The sequence below is a fragment of the Temnothorax americanus genome, unplaced genomic scaffold (genome assembly GCF_048541705.1).
Source record: "Temnothorax americanus isolate GAGA-0224 unplaced genomic scaffold, ASM4854170v1 Scaffold1, whole genome shotgun sequence".
Classification (NCBI taxonomy): Eukaryota; Metazoa; Arthropoda; class Insecta; order Hymenoptera; family Formicidae; genus Temnothorax; species Temnothorax americanus.
The window spans coordinates 3,801,218-3,824,862 of NW_027509230.1; the positions used below are offsets into that span (position 1 = coordinate 3,801,218).

General features: G+C 38.7%; 1 protein-coding gene across 9 annotated transcripts in view; it reads right to left on the reverse strand.

Moving 5' to 3' along the window:
* Positions 1 to 23,645, reverse strand: part of Lapsyn (Leucine-rich repeat activity-regulated protein at synapses) — a 92,963-nt gene that overhangs the window by 56,362 nt on the left and 12,956 nt on the right. The window contains exons 1-2 of one of the 9 annotated variants that reach the window (XM_077401369.1): positions 21,878 to 22,443; positions 20,134 to 20,564 (exon numbers count right to left, since the gene is read on the reverse strand). The exons of 2 other annotated variants lie outside the window; for them this stretch is intronic. In XM_077401369.1, the coding sequence (XP_077257495.1) occupies positions 20,134 to 20,182 (49 nt within the window). In that variant the 5' untranslated portion in view covers positions 20,183 to 20,564; positions 21,878 to 22,443. Of the gene's footprint in view, positions 1 to 20,133; positions 20,710 to 21,709; positions 22,445 to 23,645 lie in introns of those variants that run through there. 6 more of the 9 variants (XM_077401342.1, XM_077401354.1, XM_077401377.1 and 3 more) reach the window with 6 other exon arrangements.

Consider the following 23,645-nt stretch of genomic DNA (forward strand, 5'->3'; position numbering starts at 1 on the left):
TTAATTGTGACGTATAGGTATTGCCAGTGAAATATTTTTTGTTCGTATTTTAGTAACGTTTATAAAACATACATTTAAAAAATCTCAAATTACTACTTTCTTATATATGTCAGTTTGTATCACATTAATGCTAGAAATATACAGAGAGACCCAAACGCAGACCTCAAATTTTATTTGAGAAATATTTGATAAGAAGGAAAATAAAGTAGCGCAACACTAGATTAATAGCTATTTGTAACTTGTTACTATTTTACAAGTAATTCATTATTTCACACAAATATATACGTCTACTTCAAATAGATATTTCGCAAAATAATTATATAATTATTGCGAAAAAACAAATGTCGACAAACAAGGCTGCGTGCTAACCGAAATGTCGTTTTAAAATATGTATATAATGCTTTATTCATTATTGAATACGTATCAACGTATCTCTCTCAAGTATTCGTTCCACCTCTGACTCAATTCAATTATTGGATCTCTTTTCTATTGCTGAACTGGATGCACTAGTTCAGAATTTATCTTTCTTTATTCCACATTGAAAGGAAAAAGATAAATTCTAAACTAGTGCAGCCATTGCAGTTCAGAAATAGAAAAGAAAGAATAAATATATTATGGCTTTCCGTTAGATTATTCAATCTTGCCGTTCGTGTATCACGCGCTATCTCTCTCGAAAATGGCAGACAAATCAAAATCAGCGGATAATTCAAAGCTCGACACATTTAAAAGTAAAACACATTTCGATCTAAGCGTTGTTAAAAGTAAAAATAAATATCAAGAAAAAATAATTTATATAATTCCTATTGTCTATACTATAGAGAGAGAGTTTTGTACTTTCATTTCAATTCGTACTTTTCTCCGTGTCTCATCGTGACAAAGTACACGGTTCAAGATTCGTACACTGAACGAGTATAAATCGCGCGAAATATCCGTTTCGATGGAGAAGCACGATATCCTTCGCCACGATACGCTTACGGATCGTTTCATCTTATAAATTGTAGAGATTTATTAATACGATGGACCAGCGAGTTACTTGTTACTAAATGTGTAAGAAATAATCGTGCTTTCTTCTGGAACTCGTCGCGATCGCATCTCGTGGATCGTGGGGTAATAATGTGCGGAGGAGCTCTCGCTACTGCCTACCTGCTCGAGTCTCGGTACTCGGTACGTGAATGGTAGCACGGCGGTTTTGTGTATACACGACGCGCTTTTTTACCAAATAAACAAGCGCGGAACGCTGCGTCAAGCATTCTATGTCACGTCTATGAAATATTTAATATAACGGAATAAATGTATACAGTATATGTACACACGATAATTCTGTTCCTTACATTTCAAGTTATGGTTCATAATCATTATTGCATATTTTGCGTTTTATTTTCCGAATTTATTAGCGTCGTCCAAGATAACGATTGATGCGGCTCGATTCAAAAAGCATTTCGAAACGGAGAAATACTGTTACTTGAATCCTATGCGAGTTATTTCTTTTCTTTAACGACAATTTGAATGGTCAATATTATTCCACTTGAAATAAAGTAATGCTCTTACTCCATTAAAAAAACACACTAAATTTATTATTTAAAGAATAAATTAAAGAATACATTTTTTTACCTTCTTTGCGATTATAGATATCGGTCTCTAAAATATTTAATAATTACTCCGGAATTATCCAAGAAAGTAATAATACTTTTTTTTAGCACATTATTAGATGTAGCTAATTAATAAATTTTAAAGTAAACTACTTGAATCATAGATTTATAATTTCTTGATTAACAATTCTTTATTAAACCTTTTTGATAAATAAAATAACATATCTCAATGCTTTCATTATGGAAAATTGATTAAAAAATTAGATTAAAGGTCAGACAATAATTACACTTTTATAGGCGTGTATGTAACTGTAATTTTCAGCGATGTCAGTACAAGTTACAAGCTAAATCTCGATATTGGATTCTTAACTTTCCGGACAGTTTCGCGAGATTTTTCACGAGTCTATAGACATAACTCTGACCCTTCGAATCGTACGAATGTGCGTGACTTGAAAGTTATGCACGCAGCTGGGGAACCAGGTGGAAACTGGGTCCAGATGGCTGGGGATATCTTTAAAGAGCGCGTGGAAATTCTCACACATTCGCACGCACGCACATGTACGTGCTCGCGTTCCGCTATTCGAGCGACCTGAAACTCTGAAAGTTAGACCGTCCAGCAGCGTGAACTGCTTGCGTGGCCCGCGCGTTCCTTTCCTACCAAATTGCGGTGCACGAAGCGCGTATCTGTATATATAAAGTGCAACGTTTACAGCTGCAGGGTGCTCATAAAAACGAAGTGACCAAAACGGCCAAAGGTAACACGGGGGATATCGATTGCTAGCGGATCGCTTTTGTTTTGTTTCCTCCTTGCTTACGCAGCATGCACGTTACACGTTGTTAAAGCTTAAGCCCGAAGCACAGACTTTTGCACAACGCACGATGCACAAACATAAGAAAATAGATTGGTCCATATACATGTGCATAAAGAAATAGACCAATCCATCTTCCCATGCCCACGCACCATGAGCCATGCAAAAGTCTGTGCTTCGGCCTATATGTTCGTTTTTTTTTTATTTTTTTTTATTTTTTTAGAAAAAATTCAAGTATCACCGAAAGGTAATGTTTGTTTAATTTAAAATGTTATCATTTATTTTTTTCTATTTCCGACAATAAAATAAAATTCTCTCATGGAAATGTATGTGCGTATATATTTGATTTTTATTGTATTTTTACGCTCTAGTAAATATTTCACTCGTATTTCGTCCACTGTTTATTTTTCTAGAAACTCGAAAAAAGCACGATCGTGGAAAGATTCGTGCAAAAAATATCCGAGAAAAATTAAAAGAAAGAAATTCTGCGTCGTTAGCGAGAGTGGAAGCCGCGCATTTTCTCTTTATCGAAGTAGTTTCTTCACCCTGAAGATATTAACCCGAGTGAACCCGGCAGCATTTTTTTTCTCGCAGGAAGATCGTATAAGGGAAGATACATTGTGTCATCGACTGTGCAGAAGATACGCGCGTGTGCTATATAGAGATCCCCGTGCCCGCCCGACTCCCGGAACCGTTGCGTTTTTCTTAGACGCGGCGCGAGAAAAAAATCTCATGCGCGGTTTAAACCGGCTATCATATTTTGCCAGGCGGCTTTCTCATCGCGCCCCTTCGCGCGATGCACATTCTCCCCGAGCTTTTCGCGGTTATTACGAATAATATCGCGCGATAGATAACCCAAAAATTCGCGCGAAATCATAGATCCCAAAAAATCCGCTCCCGCAAAAGCGCTGTCAGCAAAAAATATTAGATACCGTATCGCGCCGCGTGCGTATTCGCGCCGCGTGCGCACGTATCGTATAGATTGCGCCCGGCCTTTATTCCGTTTGGAATATAAATTTTGTAAGCCGGCGGGATATCGAGGGAAAATAGAAATTTACGTTACACGCAACGGGCGCTTTCGAACTTTTCAGGAAATTTTAATTGACTTTAACTCGTATAGGAGAATCAACGCGTTTCACTTGACAAAATACTGAACACATTATTATTAAGTTTTTTTTTTCTTTAACTTAAAGAGACTTGACAATGTCAGGAAATTTCGTTTCACTTGCAGATTTTTCTGTTCAAGTTTCTTTTCTCACCAAATTTAACTCTACCGCTCGTCAATGTAATGTCGTTAATATTTATTATATTTTGTGATCGCGACGTAAATTTTGATTTGCTGAGAGACTTTATCTTACGAAGACAGCTCGAGGCAATGACCTCCCCTAAACCCCTTCTTGGTGGCTAAATCCGTTCTTCGTAAAGGTATAATTAAAAAATAATATTATCTCGATCTTTATTAATGTAATCACATATAGCACCTTCTCTCATAAAGTACAATAGAGTTCTGTTAGAATCACAAGTCAATTAAATGAAAATTTATTCATTTGGGATGTAACTTTATTAAAGCATTAATAATTTCAATATCTTCAAATCGTTTTTATTGAACATCCGTCGTTCGTGTGTCACGTCGTTTGTAGAATTATTAGTTTTGTGTAAAAAAAAAAAAAAAATAGAGGTCGTAAGCTCCAGTGGATAGATTAAAATAGGCTATCTCGCGTCGCAAAAAATTGCAATCTCTTTTTTTTTATATCCCGGAGTTTCAATATCGTTGCGAGTGTAGGGAGCGGCTACAATTAAAGGTGCATTGGGAGATATTCGAAAAAGTATAAACTTCACACGAATACCGCCTGCCGGATGACGCGATGGATCGTTTTACCGGTTGAAATATCACAAATTTCGTTTAGAGACAGCAATCAATGCACTTCTCCGGGCGTTTGCTGCAAAACTGAAATTGCGATATAATAATCGACGCGCGATCAAAACGCTTTGAAAAGAGTTTATATTTTGGATATGTTCTTGAAATTGTATATAAAATATAAATTTTAAACATTATAATTCATACAATGCGCTTGCATAATTAATATAACCATCATGCTAAGAAAGCTATTTTTTCAGTTATCTAAATTCATAATAAAATTGTCTTCTTCTATATTAATAATAATTATAATAATATAATCATTAATAACTTTAATAATAAAGTAATCTTTAATAATATACATCTCAAGGATTAAATATTTTGTTTCCATCTTATATCTCAATTTTAAGAATTCTTTTAAAAGCTTCGATGTTTTATGTGTGTTTAAATCGTTATTTCCTTATTCAGTCAATATGTTAACACCCTATCGTTTTAATTTTATATCGGTGGCTGTAATTGTAACGGATATATAACTTTCGAGCTACACGTATTTTTATTTAAATGGCCACCTGTTAGTACTTCCCCTGGCGTTTTACTTCGTTGGAGATTTACTAACGCGGATTTCGACAGCCATCAAGGTGTTAAGAATTTCAAAAGCTTGCTCGACGCTCGATGCACAATTGCGCCCGCGATGTTATCTATGCCAAGGCCGGCAGCATGTATAACGTCAGACAGAGCCGATCTTACATGGGCGTACCCCAGCAACTGTTAATTAGAAATTCCTAATCTAATCTAGCTTCGGTCAGTGAAGAAAAAGAGGAACAGCTAAAAATCCCCTGTTATCAAGATTGGCGTTATCAGCGAAAGAGCGGCGTGGACCGGGCGGTTCGCGGAAAAATTAATTTCTGTTCCGCTATCATATTAATTAGCCCTTTGTGATAATCTGTTAAACGGCGGTTCCACCCACGAGCGCGACGGCGAGGTCAAGGAGGGGGCATTAAACTGAAGAGCGCTCGCGAGCTAATTTGGGGCAGGGCGGAAAAACGGAGTCACGTTCTCGCATTTACACCGGAAACTAACTGCGGGAAACGTCGCCTGTACCTGAAATTTTTTTAATTAGATCCGTATCTGCATTAAGTGCCCTTAAATTGCTCGTTAACGGCCGGCGACGCCCTGTTCCTCCCACAGAGAGGAAGAAAAAACGGTAAATTAATTAGCAGTTTTGAGAATGTTGTGCTGGATGAGACCGAGACCGCGTCACGTCTTGCCTGACAAATGATAATTAGGTCGGTATTTATATAGAGACGCGTTAACAGGTGCTATCTGTTGCAGTATGCGGTCGTTATTTTGATGAGGGGAAGCGGATCACGCGGTTACATTGTTATGCATCGGAAAGCTGCAGCAGCAAACGGCGCGCCGCGGCGCGGCGGCATCGGACGGGGCACAGTAGCACAGTATAGCGAAGCGTTATCGCTTTCCCCGGAAATAAATTCACAGCTATGGCTATGTTGTTGTCGTCGTTGTGTCTAGATGCAAATATCTGAATACACCGCCTATTTATCTTCTCACTTAGAAAACATTAATGCTTCCGGTAGTAATTCCGGCATAGAATATATTTCCGTATCTGCAATGTATACAGGTTCCTTCGTTCGTATATTGTACAATATTCACTGCGTCATCATGATTCAGAAAATTATATTTGAGTAAGCTTGTAAAGCTCGTAAATATTTTAATGCTTTCCTAGTATTTAAAATAAAAACAAAAAAAAAAAAAAACAGCATGCATGCAGTGGAAAAAAACGTCCGAAATCTCCAAATATATTGGAAACAAAGAGAGAAAGAGCGAGAAAACTACTATTTCAAATAAAAGTCTCGATAAAAGTTTTACAGTTTTGATAGAAAATATAACGCATGCAATATTCTATTAATTTTTATAATTTTTTATAGCATATATTTTTTACGAAATGTGCATGAATATGATCGACACTTTTTCAAATAGAAATATAATATCTTTTAATATCACAGTTACATTACATTATTTTGTTATTCTGGATATAAACGCCGCGCATTAGAGTAAAATCATTAAAAAATCAATATCCTACGAAATTTGATATATCCTATAAAACATAAAATATCTGATACAATTTCGATGTAAAACGTAAAATACTAATTTCTGACGATATTAATATTGTTTTAATATTTATACACGTGAAATAATAAATCGATCGATACAAAAAAGAGACATATAACTGCATCTGAAAAATATACAAGCGGCGCATCGTATTAGATTGCGTACTTTTTGCTTAAATTATAATTTATAAAGCACTGAATATCTCGTTTCAATTATCGCAATAGACTTATAAATCAATGACAATACAAGAGCCTTCAAACCGCCGGAGCGCGAGCTAGCAAAACCAGCGGTGATAAAGAACGAAGTGCATCGCCCGGCGCATGCAATCGCCGATGAATGCACTTCAATCGCATTCACTCTCCAGACAATGCGCGCGGTTCGAGGTAACTGCACTGCACGTTAACCTCCGCGCCTCCGCCTTCTTGGACCCAACGATCGAGAGTGCGCCTCCATTTTCAGCAAAAATGCGGCCGGCCACTATCCGCCCCCCGTCCCGAGCCCCGGGGGAAACTATATAATGATCAACCCCGACGTACAAGTGGGGAACATTACGAACGTTGCATTGTCGCGAGGTCCGCGTGTTGTTTCTAGCATTAACGTTCATTAACATCCGCTGGTGCAGTTTTAATGGGCACCCATCGGTTTGTAATTCGAGCTTCTCGTGTACGCGCCAAGAATAATAATGAATGGGGACGGAAATCGTGTACGCGATAATTTATATATACATATATACACACATACACTACCGTTCAAAAGTTTGAAAGCACTACCTTCTTAAGAAAAACAACAGTGGTGTTATAATATAAAGAAAAACGTCATATACATAGAGAAACTTTATTGTTTGTTTTAACTATTAAACACAGTATGATTTGTTTCTAATCATTTTCCAAGGAAACACTTAAAGAATTTTATTGGCACCACTGTTGTTTTTCTTAAGAAGGTATAGTGCTTTCAAACCCCCGAACGGTATAGTGTGTGTGTGTGTGTGTGTATATATATATATACATATATATATATATATATATATATATATATATACATACACACACATATATACATACATACATACATATATACTATTTCCTTAGAATATTATTATGGAAATCAGAAAACTTATCCTCAGACGACTGTTATACGTTACGTCACTTATTCGTGCAGTTAATTAATCGACTTTCAGGATTATTCGTATAATATATCTTACATATTATATACATATTAATTAACATTTTTTTATCTCTTCTCTTAGTATCTCGTTTCATTGATTTTCTTACCGCTCCAAAAGTTTGCAATCAAAATCGCGGCGGGGCTGCACATTCAACCAATGATTCAATCCGATCGACATTCGAGCTCACGGCGAAACTTACGCACGGAATTTTATGCCAAGTTTTCGCTCTAAAATGCGGTCTGAAGCCGCGAACCGCCGATGATACCTGGAGCAACGCTCTGAGCTACATACGGCTTAATTCAAATGCGCGCATTCGAGAGTATTAAATTTACGGCTTTTCCAAAATCCGCTCGTAACCCTCATTACAGCTTCTCCTCCATTTTAATGGCAGTCCTGCTTATAATGGCGGTAAACGCTTTTATTGCTGAAGTAGATGCCACTCTCTGCTGACGAAATTAATTTTATACCTGTCCATTAATGGTAGAAGAGGCTCTCTAATCATCCACGAGAAGATATATAGATACCATGTACCGTCTCTTTGTCAGAACTGCACAAGTTGCTGGATATATAAAATTCTCCCTTCCTAACCGTAAGAAATATAGACAATCGTATCTCTCTCTGTTTGTACTTATTTGTATAACAAACCGAATTTCATTATTCTTTGAAACTAAAATAAAAATATCAATTAGTTAAGAAGATAAAATTAGAACAAAGTCAAGTCAGAATGCAAATTTTTCAAATTAACTTTGTAAGACGAAGCGCTTGTTTCACAGACGCGCCCGATTCTTCATTCCTGCCGTACATTCGTTAAAGCGAAATAAATTTCGCGCTAATTTACGCGCAATAATTAACGATGCAAAAATTCGAAAACGGGGTGATGCGGTCGTAATTAAACACCGGCATAAAAGGCTACGCCGCATTATATCTCATCATTCGCAAAATCCGTTTAATGTTAATTTCAAATTAACGTATAATACCGATGTTTATTCTTCGCGAAATTCCCCGTAGCGAAAACGGGATATCCAGGTTTCATTTTAATAGATTTCGCGGAATCACATCGTCCTGCGCATTGCAAGATAAAAGAGAGATTATCCACTCCAAGTGCATACAAGTCTGCATTCATACCCCATATTTTATACTAAATATGATCCAGTTCAATGTAAAGCTCATATTTTCAATATTATCGTAGGGATTTTAATATCACGCACTTCACCAATCTCGCTAAATGTAAAATTTGAATATACTAAAATTTAGATAATTGTGAACCTCTATATGTGCCCAAATGTTCTTCGTTACAATCTTTGAAATAATTTTTATCCGTATGCGTCCGTATGCATATAGTTTTTTGAGAAAATACACAGTTCAAAGAAAGAAGAATACCTACAATTGTTTATCGCAATTGTAAATGTACCGTATACATTTACTGCTAAAAATAATTGTGTAGTGAGCTTTACATATATTTCAATAAAATTCTTTGCATATAGGGAATTTGAGCTATGAAATTAAATTGCATTGCGTTTTTTTTTTCGAAAACGATCACACAAAAGTAATTTACGAAGCTAATTCAATCGCGAAATGAAAAACGTTTCAATCTAAAAGTGACTTTGATTTAATGCTTGAATTTTTCTCCTTATGCAATTTTATTTTAAATTAATGAATTTCTTTGTGATTTAATATAAATTAATAAACTTCTTATTTAGGTTTTTATTTTTTAATACATTACACGGTGCGGCGTAAGTTAAATTAAATTCTATTATAATTACGAAGTTGGTGATAAATTAACGTCAACATTTTCTAAATTGAAAATTAATCTAAGATGATTAAAAGTATATAAAATGTTGGGAAAAAAACAAGTTTGTTTGCACGCTTATATAGAAATAAAATTCGCGATACACACATGCCTTTTTATAATGGAAGGCTTGCTTACAATGGAACGCCACTGCTTACAATAGAGATGTCACATCGATGTGGAATTATCGATACAAGCGCACGCGAGAATGTATGAACGACTTCGTCAACAAAGCCTCGAAGGTTATTGAAAGCTTTGTCTGTATAGAGTGTCTATACCTGATGTAACTCTCAATCTCAACCCACTTCTTCTAACGATGATGTCATTGGAACGCGTTACACATATAAGCGTGCTTATCAAGCTCGCTTTTAATTTTAATTGAAGCGTTACGGCAATCACCGCGATCAGAATTTCTATCTTTTGAATTGATATACATCGATCAATTTATTATTACAGAGAAATATCATTTCTTGCTCAAAATTATGTATACAATTTTATTTTAAATCAAACCTGGATTTGTAAAAATAAAAGATAACATCTTGATAATGCAATGTCATTATCTGGAAGCCTCTCAATTTTTAACGACCTGTAATCTAAATATCTTTATCAAGAGGAAAGAAAAAATGAGAATTTCTAAACAATTTTCCTCATATATTTCCAGCAGTTTTCCTCTTCCGCTCCAAAAGACGCGCAGACGAAAGATAAGCTATCAGATATCACGCAACTATCTGGTGTTGAAACTGCTCATAACTCACGTCCGTGAGTTGAGTTCGCCGCTGTTATAAGAAATGCTCGGCGTACGTGTTTACGCAGCATCAGCTGTTGCTTTCGCGAAAGAGTCGCTCGTCCGTATCGCAACTCTCGTTGCGCCTGTGTACGCTAGTAAACGTGTAAACGAGCGATACTTTCATGATACGCAATTACCGCGGCCGACCTTTCCGCGTGGCGCGGCATAACAATCAACGCGCACCTAGAGAGAGAGAGAGTGAGAGAGTTACCTTTATATCTCCGGGACGCGGCGCGCTATCGATTCTTCTTGACGATCGCGTTTTAGCCGCGTGTAATGCAACGGCCCGATAAAGAGCTGCAGAAGACGCAACACGACGATGAAAGCCGCAAACCCGCGGCGAGTATGTAATATTGATGAACTGACGTTCGTTGCGGCTACCGCTGTTGCAATATTATTGGTACCGTTGAGTAGCTCCTTTGATCACGAGGCTGCGCGCCTAGAACGTGCGCCGAAGAGCAAATATACGAGAACGACGGACAGAGAGAGAAACTGAAGCACTGACCATCGTACGGCGTCCCTTATATATACGTAAAATATATATGTCTCTTTGATAAGAAGTTTTTTAATATTCTCCCAGTCTGTCTCCGTCGAGATAAATATTTTTATATAAGAAAAGTGTTACCCGTTTCGCGAAAACGTTTGAGAAAGAAAGAGAGTTATCTTAAATATAGTTTCTTATACATATATCTTCTTCATAATCAATTTCTAATTTTTGCAAAAAAAAATATCCACGCGGGTAATGTGATATTTATCCATGGCACGACGAAATTAAATTCGCGTATCTCGAATGGCTCCCTGAAAGAGACGGCCGTATCGCGAATAATTTTTATGCAACACGTGCATGGAAAGTCCCCCATTACGCACGCTACGCGTGCGTGATAGACCACTTTCCAGGCACTTGCAACATAAAATAGGGAATGCGTAAACTCCGCACCCGGAAATTTTCATCTTACGACACTTGTTACACAAATAACTATTGTTCGTTTAAAAGCGTCGTGGAACGCAGAAAAAAATGTAGAATGAGAAAAATGCATTTTTCCCCGATGCAAAGTGTACAAATTGTTATCCGTTGATTGCAAACGAATTAATTAAATTCTTCGCTCATAATATAATGCAAGATTAAATTTACGGGATGCTTCGACGTCAAAACTGCGTTCAACTGCGTTTAAATGCGTTATTTTTTTTCTCCGGGAAACAAAAATATATTGTAATAATCATTGATTAGATAAAAATTACGGCAAACCGCGCCGGGCGTTTCAACGTTTTCGTATATATTAATAGCAATCAACATGGATGACGATTCAGATATTTTTAGCTCTTGCGCCTTACTAATTTTCCGTCGTCGCATAATTTGATCGCCACGAGGCAGTGAAGAGGAAAACAATAAAAGAAAGAAATCGGACACGGATAAATTCGTTAAAGGAGTATTCCGAGCGAAACTCGTAACGACGTTAAGTGTTCGTTGGGCATTGCCGCCCGTAAAGATGCAGAAGAACGCTTTTAATGTTTCATGTCAATTGACATTCTGAATGCAAGAACCGGGCAATTTTAGCTTGAAGGCGCGTTGGAGAAATGCGGAAGTACTAGGAAGACCTCGTGGAAATTTTACTTAATTTTTACTTAACCCTCGCTCGGTGAGAACAAAGTCATTTATAGAACAAGATGAAACACAAAATATATTTCTCTTTTAACTACATTTGATATCTTAAATAAAATGTAAGAATAAGATACAGTCCTTTAGCTTATTGTAAAAAATCCTGAGATGTGCTTATTAAAGAAATTCTCTGATATAATTCTCTCTGATAAATCATAAAAACCTCTGCTGGTATCCTCGCCAAAAAATTTCGAGCGAAGAAAAAAATGAAATTATTATAATCAGAGTCAAATGTCATATTAATAATGTTCTTTCATTTTACATTGCAGCATTGTGAGAATTCATCGTGATGATAAAAGAGATACGTATGTATATAATCCTTCATTCAAAAAAAGCGTATCAACGTTTGTGAAAACCACGATGATCATCAGAATACGACCAATTATCACGATTGTGAAAACTAACATAAATCCGTTCCGCTTTTGTTCGCCGTGTATGTTATCCGGATACTAAATCTTGTTGCATCGATCGATAGACTATTATTCAACCGAATGCCGAATAACTCATTTATTGAAAAAAAAAAAAAAAGACAAAAAGGAAGCGGGCTTGTGCGGCCCTTTCGTTCGGGCCCTCGATCGCTTTATCGATTTTCCGGCAATCGAAACACAGCCCGATAAAAGAAACTAATCAAGAGACCGATAGTATCAGATACGGGCGATATCGCGTCGCGCAGGTCGATCGAGAACGTATAAACGGCGTTAAGTGACGCGTTTCGCACCGATTGTGCGGTGTAAAAGGCGACGGGCGTGATTGGCAATTACGTCGTGCGGAAGAATAAAAAGAAAAAAAAAAGATCGGCGCAACCCAGCCGAGATCACGTAGTCGTCAGCGTCGCCGCGGATCGCTAGCGCGAGCGCGAGAGCCCGCATGCAAATTGGGGCTTAATTTGTTCGTTAGCGCGCTTGGCTCGCCGAAGAAAAGTTAAATTGAACTAGCGGAAATTCCGCGGCTAACTCCGCCGGCGATCTACCATATCTACGTACGAGTCTTCAAATCTGTGCGCGTATTCCACAAAGCATATTACACTTGACGAAACGAGGAAAATCTTTTCTTCTATCTGCCTATTCAAAGAATGAATCTATTCCGAGTTATAAGATACTAAGGGAGATATCAACGATAGCATCACTATCGGAATACCGATACTTTTATTTGAATTTTGACACTTTAGTTTGCTTTTGTCGTGTGTGTATGTGCGTGTATGTGTATTGTGTAACGTACCGCGTTATATTTTTATGGTGTCGATATTTTATCATCATCGTAGTATTTGTATCACGTTTCACGAACGACACTTTATCTTCTGCTTCGAGCAAATATGAATTATTAATATTGCCAGTGTGTAAAAAAAACAAGAAGTAATTGTATCTCGTGTCGATCTTTATGGATCATCGCTTATCTGTACGTTGAATTAAAAATCAACTCTCTCTATCTTACACTTTCCACCTCTTCCTGATATATGTATGCACAGGGGAAGTAGGACTGCCTACAATTCTCCGCGAATTTTATAGCCGCTCCTCTTCCAGTTTTTCTCTCTCAACTATACGTAAAGAGGAAACCCTCTTAAGCGAAGTAGGTGCGGTAATATACGCGCGCCGGAGTCCTAGGAATGTTTTAGGTCGAAAAATAATTAAACACCGCGAAGGAAATTTTCACGGAGAGCGCGGAGCGGTATTTCCGCGGGGTATAACAGTCTCGGGCGCGAAATGAGAAAATGCTAGGTGTCCCCCCCGGGTGCAGGGACCGCGCGGTGTGCGTTAAGATACACCTCGTATAACGTCCAACGTTCTCTCTCCACGTAACCCCACAAAGCGCCCGCCCGCCCTCTCCTACGTACGCTCAAAGAAAACCTTCGATACGAGAGAAACGATCGCGTTGCACAATACGGCGAAAGCAATTATTTCCACCGCGTTCGCTCGTGAACGGAAAAGCAAGCAACGCCAACGCCGCGCCAAACGAGAGTAGCAAGCGAGATGACGCGACGACCGTGACGCGATTTCGCCCGCGCTCGCTCACACATTGCTGTTACCTTTGTGCATACACCCGAATTTCGGGGCAAACGTATAATACAGGTTCACGCGCTTTTAACCGTTTGGCATATGTCGCTGTGCGTTACGTTATGAATACACATGGCGCGTATGCATCGTTTTACAGAAAGAACGGCATAAAAATCATCAAAAACGACTAATTGCGACGCTTGAAAATTTTTAACTGACACAATACACGATATAATTCCTCAAAAGCTCAATAAGTGATATCAAAAGATAATCCGATATTAATCAATTTATCGGTAACAGAATGCTTTCTAAAAGTATGTTACAATTATTATTAAAATAAAATTAATCAAAAAATTACAAAATAAAAATAATCGAAAAATTATTATTATTATTATTATTATTATTTGTTGCGCAAATAATCGTAATTTTATGTTTTGTATTTATATCGTGGAAAGATTTTAAGTTAAGCAACTAATTTTAAGCTAACCAACTTAATTTTTCTGACATTATTTCTGTAATACTGATATGTTTTATAAACTCTTAATAACACGAAATTATATCGACGATAAGATCTCATTTTTCCAATATATTGTTAAGAGAATTATCTTTAAACGTTACAATCTCTTCAGCTATTAATATTATATAACGAAATTGCTATTAAAGATTTCTCAAATGGTATTTTCTCTTTTATGTCATTTAATTTTGTGTTATTTAATTTCTTGTTTATACGTCCAGTTCTATTTCCACCACACTTCGTGATACACTCAAATTTCGTGCAATCTTTTATAGAAAGAAATATCATTATAGATTGCTATCAACGTAACAATTTAGCCCATTTGATTAAGAATATTAATCAGTTCAATTTAGTAAAAAAAAAGAAATGACACGAAATTTTCATCAAATACTAATTTCATCATAATATCTCGACATTTCCATATTATGTAAAATACATGTTTCTAGTACAAACCGGTTCATTCAGAACCATTATCTTATTACTATCAGTATTGAATTACCATATTCAATGGCACGTTCAGTACAGAGCCGTGTCCGGATTACGTCGGACGTTTCTAAGCCATGTCAGTTTGAATTTGCAAGTGAAAAATTTTTACAATTGAGAATAACGCGACTATACGGAATTTGCAAATTGTGGACTGTAAATTATTGCGTTCTCGGCCGGAGAGGAATTGAATTACAGTAATAATACGCACAAAAGCTGAAATTAGGGAAGAGAGGGAGGAGGAGAGTGAAAATCATTAAATTCGTCGAAAACCACAATGAAATGTATCGATTAATTCTTGTCCAATTTTACGATCACTTCTCCACGGAAACTAGGCAACGCGCGAAGATCGCCGCGTTTAACCGTGACGCAATGCCATTTAATTATCATTCATTACCTGCATTATCTACTAATTACGTGAACGCGAACGTATATAGAAATCGTTCCCAACGGTGTGCGCGACGCGAAAGGTCAAACGAAAAATCATGTGAAATTCTGTGTATGTACATATATATATCTTTTTAATTCTGAATGCATACGTATACGTTTTCACAAGAAATACTCAAATAACATAGCCGCTCGTGAGTGAAAAGGAATTGTCGCGGAATAACCGTGAACATATACATTCTGTTTAAACGTGCGCGATTTCATGGCTGCGTTGCCTCGGATCGTAGCTTTTTCAATTTTCTCCGCACGGCAAACAACTGAAATAACCAATTTTGCGACACCAGTCCATCACAATCTTTTAACCGTTTTCGAGGCGGCTTTCCAAAAGCAGCGATAGAATATGGTATAGGCACTTATAGGTGAATGTACTTATACACACGCATATATAGGAACGTGAATATTAGATATTTAAACGATAAAAATATTTAAATGGCGATAAATATATAATCCGGTAAATTTAAATTAGTTTGCCGCGCTGAATTATTATCATCCTTTTCTTCGAGTAATTAATTATATTAGCGAGCAAAAAAGAAATTGTGATAAAAATAGTACTGAATACAGTAGAATAGAATATGGATTGTAAAAAAGATATAAGATACATATCTATTATATAATATTAAAGTTATAACTGATGAAAATATGCTATTCTTCAAGATTTAGGATTTTACGTGATAATTATATGTATACTCGCATCGTATTCATGTGCAAATTGATTATGATTCAATACACATATAAGTGTAAAAAAAATCAAAATTATTAAAACTAAAAAGCTTACGCCGCTTTATTGCGACAGTTCGTTTTGTAGTATAAAACATTTTCAATATACCATAATTTTTTTTAAAGCAATACATGTTTTTTTAGAATTGTTCCTTCGATAAATAATAGAGGAAAGTCCCCTATTATAAGATACCACATCTATTTTGCGTGATTGCCGAAAGTTTATGTGCCAGAATTGAAAAATGTAGTAGGCGAGTGCACACACACACGCACGATCGAATAATGAATTTTCCACTAAACTTTTACTCTAAAGGCAATAAGTACACGATGGAACCAACAGATAGAACTATATTAGTTTAGCAGAAACCTCTAGGAGCCTATCTCATAATAGAGGACTTTACTGTGTAGCGAAATAGATACAAAATAAATTTCATATTTCCGAATCACAAGTCTATTCACGTTCTAACTATTTTACATTCCAAATTGGAAATGTTCATCGTTTTAAGTTTAAGTTTACGAAGAGATAATAAAAATTCCGGGAGTAACATTCCGCTGTAAATGATTCTTCAATTAACTTTTGCGGATTTCCTGCGACAATTTTACTATAGGATCAACTGTAAAGAACATCGAGTAATTTACGACTTAATTATCGAATCTACTTAAGGTGACAGATGAAAGGAATGAATGGCCAATTAAAATTCGCTTTCAGAATGTTGCTTTTAATATAATCTTATTTTCTTGTAAAATTCTGTATAGTATTCTCGTTAACTTACTCTCTTCACTAAACTCATACTTCGCTAAACTTAAACTCAAAGCGCAGTCCAGAGTATATTTTAAAGATAAAGAGACTATTAAAATTAAATCATCAAATCCCCGTGGCCTATTTATATATATAAGCCAAATAAATTTATTTTATAAAAAATTAATTGTTAAATTTGGAAAAAGTTCTAAGTTTGTATTTCGATCAATTAATTTCGCGTTTCTGTCGTTCGCGCAGCGACAGAAGATACACATGAAAACCTTAATTTGATCTATACTCTCAGATTACACGCTTTGTCGGGTGGTAGACTGGTAGTTAAGCTTCGAGCTAGACAAATAATGACAAAAAACAAAAATGAACGATGAAAGAAAACGTGAGTAATTGCCCAGTCGCTGTATTTGATTCTATCCACGTATGTGCAGTCTACACGTCTACTGATAGACAAATGGAATAGTCTGATAAAAAATGTTTAAAATTAATTAGTGATTATGAGCAGAAAAGATTATTATATACGGGACGCTAAAAATCCCGAACATTATAACAATTAAAAAAATGCATATTTATATTTACAATCGTATTTTTAACGTTGCAATATATATTATAAATTTATTGCGTATTTATCATAGATTTAGAGTATGTGTTTATGCAATATTAAATATAGTTGTAACCACTCTAAATATATAGTTTTATGGTTGAAAAGGAATTAAGCTTTGAATACAAGAAAATAATAAAAGCACGCATATGTATACACATATTTAGTCGTCTTTTCCTGTTTTCATACTTTAAGGCTGCATTCGAGGAGCGCGCTATTAGCGCTATTGCATCATTCTGTCTTTATCGCTCATCAGGTGTAAAAACAAGGATAGAATAAGCAAATAGCGCTAATAGCGCGCTCCCCGAATCCAGCCTAAATCTGAATCGGTGACTATTCACTACTGATTCACAGTACACTGAGAAAAAATTTTTAGATCCAAGAAAATATTTCTTTGAATATATATATATATAGTCCTAATAACATATTTACTTAATATAATATTTACACATATTTATTTGGAATTAGATATTTTTACTTAATTTCAGTAAAATTATATAATTCTAAATAAGTGATTATGTGATTATATTGTGTGATATATATATATATATATATATATATATATATAAATATGTGATTATATTAAGTAAATATGTTATTAGGACTATTCAAAGAAATATTTTCTTGGATCTAAAAAATTTTTTTCTCAGTGATACTATTCACTGATTCAGATTTAGAGAGAGATAATAATCATAATAATAATCTATAAATAATAATATATAATTACTATTACGTAATAATAACAGTCAATAATTATTTTATTTACAATGATTCATCTGAGCAATAACGTCGAGAATAGCATGCCAGAGCTAGATGAATATTGCATGCATCTCGTGGCAAAGTGCGGCCAAATTTCCATTGCCGATCGTATTAAAAACAAAAAAAATCGAAGTAGTTTCAAACTCACGACACAATCGGATCCTCCCTCCCGCAAACGCGCGAATTCGGGACTGAGGGAAAAAGCGCTTTCGACGGCCACCGACGCGACGTTGCAGTTCCCGTAGGTACGACGGCTTTTAGTTTACGTTCGTGCTAATGGTTTATTGACGCGACCGACGCGTCCAAGTTCCGACGTTTCTCCGCGGTTGTAAGAAGATTACAACGTAACTTCGCCCCAAGTCGGCGGGGCACGTCATCTACGTGCGCTTCTCTCCATCGACTTCGCCCGCGCGCAACGATCGTGGTACGCAACCAACGGTTGACGCAATCTCGTTACGTCGGTGGAAACAATTCGCGGCATTTCGTATCTCCGGAATGAGAGAAACCCGCTACCCGTGTCTGTCTGTCTGTTTGTCCGTCGGAACATCCAGTTTACAGCGGGATCGAAATTAAATGTGTTTATCATCCGCCAGTGCGCGAGCGAAAATCACGTTTCCGCAACGAAATTATTAACGGGAAGCGTGTCGTTAAACCGACGTCGCGCGAAATCCATTCGTTGAAATTATCTTTCCTCGATATCGCCCCGCCTTTCACAATGCGGAATGCGGCGGCGCGGCGCGGGGGAGAGACTCGGTTAAGGAATCTTCGTGATGTTCCATTTTATCATATTAATGAAACGTCGCGGAGTAAGTCGCTGAAAAATTCCGCGCGCAGCCGAGGTATTACCCGAAGAGACAGACAGAGGGGGAGAGGAGAGAAAAAGAGTATTACCTCCGACATCATCGTTTCACTTCGACAATTCGGGAAAAAAAATCAATTTTCCAGGATATCGCGCGCTCCCCTTCTAGCAGTATCATTTGTTGTCCTCGCGCATCGATCGCGCGAGGATGCCCCGCGGTTTCTCTCGGAGCATCTTTTCGAGTTCCTCATCCCGCGCTCATTCCGAAGACGCGATTTATCAACGTGGAAGACAGCGATCCCGGGTTTCCATTTAATCACACGCGAGTTGTACAACGCTGCACGCGCCATTTTTCTTATCCTATACGAAAACGCATACCTCCCTATTACCGTCAATTCGCTTTTGAAGAAACGCGTTTCTCTTCCTGGATTAAGCGAACAACGTCCGCCGACTTTCAGTTAAATGTCAGTCAGGCTTGCGAATGCGTGCAGCCGTGAAAAACAGAGGGGAACGTATTAAACGTATATGAATTCCACTTGCTCGCAGAAAAATTCTTAACGCTCTACGTAAATCAATGCGTAAATAAATTATGAGTTCCCTTGCGGTATAAATGTTCATTTATACATTCTCGGATCGTTATGCGGCGCATGCTTCCGATGACAAATAAAATTGCTGCTTTTCCAATCGCGCGCACCTTATACGCGTGTGCATTCGCCTATTTACTATTTATGATATACGTCTGTTTTGCAGACGTTTGCAGACTATATCACAAATAGTACGATTATATATCCATGAGTGATACAAATCGGATTGGATTATTAGATCCTAACTGTAGCTCATTTGTATTAATATAAACGTTCTTCAAAAATGTATTTTAAATCATAAGATAAAATTAATTATTTTCAAATTGAATTTTTCTTGAACGCGCATCTCTATTTATTATTTTTAATACATATATCTCTCAATTTCTTATTCATATTATAATATATATTATATTATAATAATATTATACATTGTTATATATATTATAATAATATTATATATATTATTATATTATAATATTATGTGTTTAAAATGCTTTGAATAATTATTCGCAAAACGCTTGTAATTCAACAATGAGAACGCTATACCGTTATGCCAAGTCGGGACAAAGCAAAGTTTCAACGCTTTTTTTAGCCGGCAGTTCACCCGATGCGAAAAATTAATTTCGAAAAATGACGACGACCGCGGCCCAGGAACGCTGTCTTCGCACGGTGCGGCGTACACGTACTTCCTGTTCGTACTCACCCACTTCACTGATGGCCCATCGCCACGACGACTTCCCGAGGGGCCGCATCGTCGCGTCGGTCCGGGACGATCGGCGTCGAGTAGTGAACGGATCCCTCTTCCTCCGGTTTCTTCTACGGTGCGCGCGAATACCCCAACCACCAGATGCTTGCCGCGGACGAAGCTATACAGGCTGCCGCCGAGACCGCGAACGATCCGCACGCGCGATCTCACTCACACCATCGCAACCATATATACGTATATTCGCGCTGCGTATATCGCGCGCGCTCGCGCGCACACACTACGCGCCAATAGGGACGAGACGAGGGCGTGGGGAGCGGAGGGCGAGGTGGCTTGAAGTTAGCAAGGTGTAGCTCGACAGAACCGCGCCGTTACACCGTCGTCATCGCGGACTTTTCCTTCCTCTCCAGGAGCGAGTTGCATCACCGCTTCTACAAAGTCACCGAACGGTGAATCGTCCTGTACGTATACGTATACGTGCGCGCGCGCGCGCGCGCTCCCGGCCGAGTTCCCTTCTTCCTTTAGCCTGTTCAAGGGCAGACGCGTTGCGTAGTAGAAAAAAAAGGACGATTCCCCCTATGTGGTACGCAGTTTCGAGTTTCGACCAGTGTTTTTCAACCGGCGGCGCACGGCAACGCGTTTCTTTCGTCAAAATTATTCTACCTTCCCGGTAGCCTCGACGTTCGACGAATTTAAATTTTAATTTCAATCTTACTACTTACAAATTGAAGAGTCAAAACAGATATTTTCACACATGCGCGCGTTTATTTAATCCGATAATTACTTCGCCATACGGAATACGCGATACACCGAAGTGTCCGCTAAATATTCTCGAGCTATCTCTCTCTTTCTCAGTCTTGAGATAAAAAAAAAGAAGCAATTTGTTTCTAAAGGAAAAGAATTGAGAAAATTAAGTTTGCCGGAGTTCGAATCCGAAAAAGGACCTAGAAAAACCTCGGCTTCGTAATTTCCGAGGGAAGTCAGCGAGAAGTTGGAGCGCGGCCGAAGATCGAGTTGCGGCGAAATTTCGTAATCGAGAGCGAGTCTGACGCGAATTTCAGACGGTTAGACCGGCCGATTGATTCCCCGCCGCGATATTCACCGGCGCGAATCGAAAATTTACGATTAGAAATCGACCGCTTGCGCGCGGATATGAATGGCGAATTTGGCGTCCGGCCAAGCCGATAATCGTGAATCGATCTCTTCCGCGAGTTACTCACGGAACAGATTGCGAAATCGTTATGCGCGTGCGCGCACGCGATGTATTTTCCGTGATATATCCGATAAACTGTGGGAAAAAATGCGTCGCCGTGAAACGGTATACGAAACGCAGTTACTTCCAAGACGAATTATCGAGGCACGGCGCGTTTGCGATCAACCGCTCGTAATCGATCACGAGATCGCGAATGAAAGAGAAACAAACGGGAATTGAAAAGATCGAAAGCGTTCTCGAGCAGAACCGCCGAGATTCCGTCACTGAACTTTGCGGAGAGTCCGGACCGCGTCGAACTTCAAAATGGAGAATCCCGTCGCCGCACGCCGCACAAAGACAAAGGCGAATTTCTCGCGTCTTTACCGCGTAACTTCACGTTGAACGATCGCCGCGCGAGATCGACACTCTTCTCGGACACGGCGCGTCACCACAAAATAAAAACTCCAAGCGGAACGACCAAAAAAAAAGGACATATATACGTCACGAAAATACAAACGCAACGCAAACACGTATACACACATCAGCACGTACCGCCTGTTCCGAAGAGGTTATCGCCGCTGTTACCGGTGCAGCTGTAGTCCTACGCGTCCCGTCGCCTCGTAACGTTTCGATCCCCCAAACTGACGGGCGATCGAATCAGATCCGGCGTAAGTAAACACGCGAGATCCCCGTGGCCGAGAATCCCCTCGTACGAGCCGTTACCGTTACCTCGCTCGAGCGCGACGTGGCGCGACGTCACCTCGACGGCGTCTCGCGCGCAACTGCAAGCGGCAAGCGGTGCAAGAAGCGCCGCTCGCCGCTCGTGGGATCGGAACTCCCCCGATCGGCGGCTTCCCTGAACTCGCCTCAGCCTTTTTCTCCCGATTTTCTCTCGAAACACGCGCGCGCGCGGCCGGCAAAGACGCAGTAAACTCGGCAAGATGAGAGATCGCTCGATCTCGCGCGCGCCCGTGTCGACGACTCGCTCTCCTCTCCTCTCCTCTCCTCTCCTCTCTAGAACGAACGGATTTCGCAACGACGCGAAAACCGGCAGGGGACGACGAGCTCGCGGAAAGAAGCGCGGGGCGAAGTGACTCACTCCGACGAGGTCTCACGCATGACTGTACGACGTACGACACGGTCGACACGCCGCGCGCCCAGCGCGCCTGTCGTTCTTCACCGGCTTCACCCTCGTCGTCACGGACGGCTGGCGAGAGCGAGAGGCCTACGAGGGCTACGAATCCCCCCCCCCCCCCGAACTTAACGCACCACTGCCGAGGGCTCCCGGCGTTAAGGGCTGCCAGGAAGGGAGGAGCGGTTTCGATGACTAAAGGGCAGCAGGACGTGGCGTCGTTCGGACCCAGTGTTTCTCAATACGGCCGTTCATTACTGGAAAATCCCCGGGTATACCCGACGCAACGACGCACGGGGTGGCTTCTACGCACTTTGTTGCGAAATTGATGTCGCTTTTTGCGCGACGACGTGTCGCGCCACGGATGTAATGAATTTATTTTTTTTTTCCAGGATATCCCTGAATGAGCCTAGATAATAAATATTCGTTATTTCTGGGATTTATTTAGGTTTATTATGCTTAGAAAGTAAATTATTTTATTAGCGATCGTGGCGAACTAATTACGGTATGCAGAATGTTCGTTTCGCGTGTAATTAATTGTTAACCGATAATTTTGCTCTTTTGCGAAGGTTAATCTCTTCGAATATCGATACTTTCTGTTTTAGGATTATTTCGATATTACTGTGTGCTCTTTATTTTGCCCTGATCAGACTGGCGACTGAATCTCTGGATCATTCCTAAATAAAGGTCCTAATAAATAAATATTCGTTATTTCTGGAATTTAATTAGATTTAGAGTGCTTAGAAAACAAATGATTATCACGCGATTTGTTGACCAATGGTTTGTTTCGCGTATAATTTAGGGCCACTTCGACCAAGCTCTGATTAATTTAATCGTTGATTAGTCCATTGGAAATGACCACGTGCATTTTCTCATTAAGCAGATTGACAAACGTGATTGGTTTATTTCCAATGGACTAATCAACGATTAAGTTAATCGAAGCTTGATCGAAGTGGCCCTTTTTTAGTTGTTAACCGATAATTTTGATATTTCGCGAAAGTGTTGATCCCTTCGAATCGTAAATACTCTCCCCATTTTAGGATTATATTGCTGTTCTTATTTTGCCTTACTGTTAAATCAGACACTGGCGACTAAATCTCTGGATTTAATCCCAAAATAACGCATGGAAATGGAAACGGTGTAAAATATGTTTCTAAATTCGCGTCCGACACACAAATCGCACTTTTC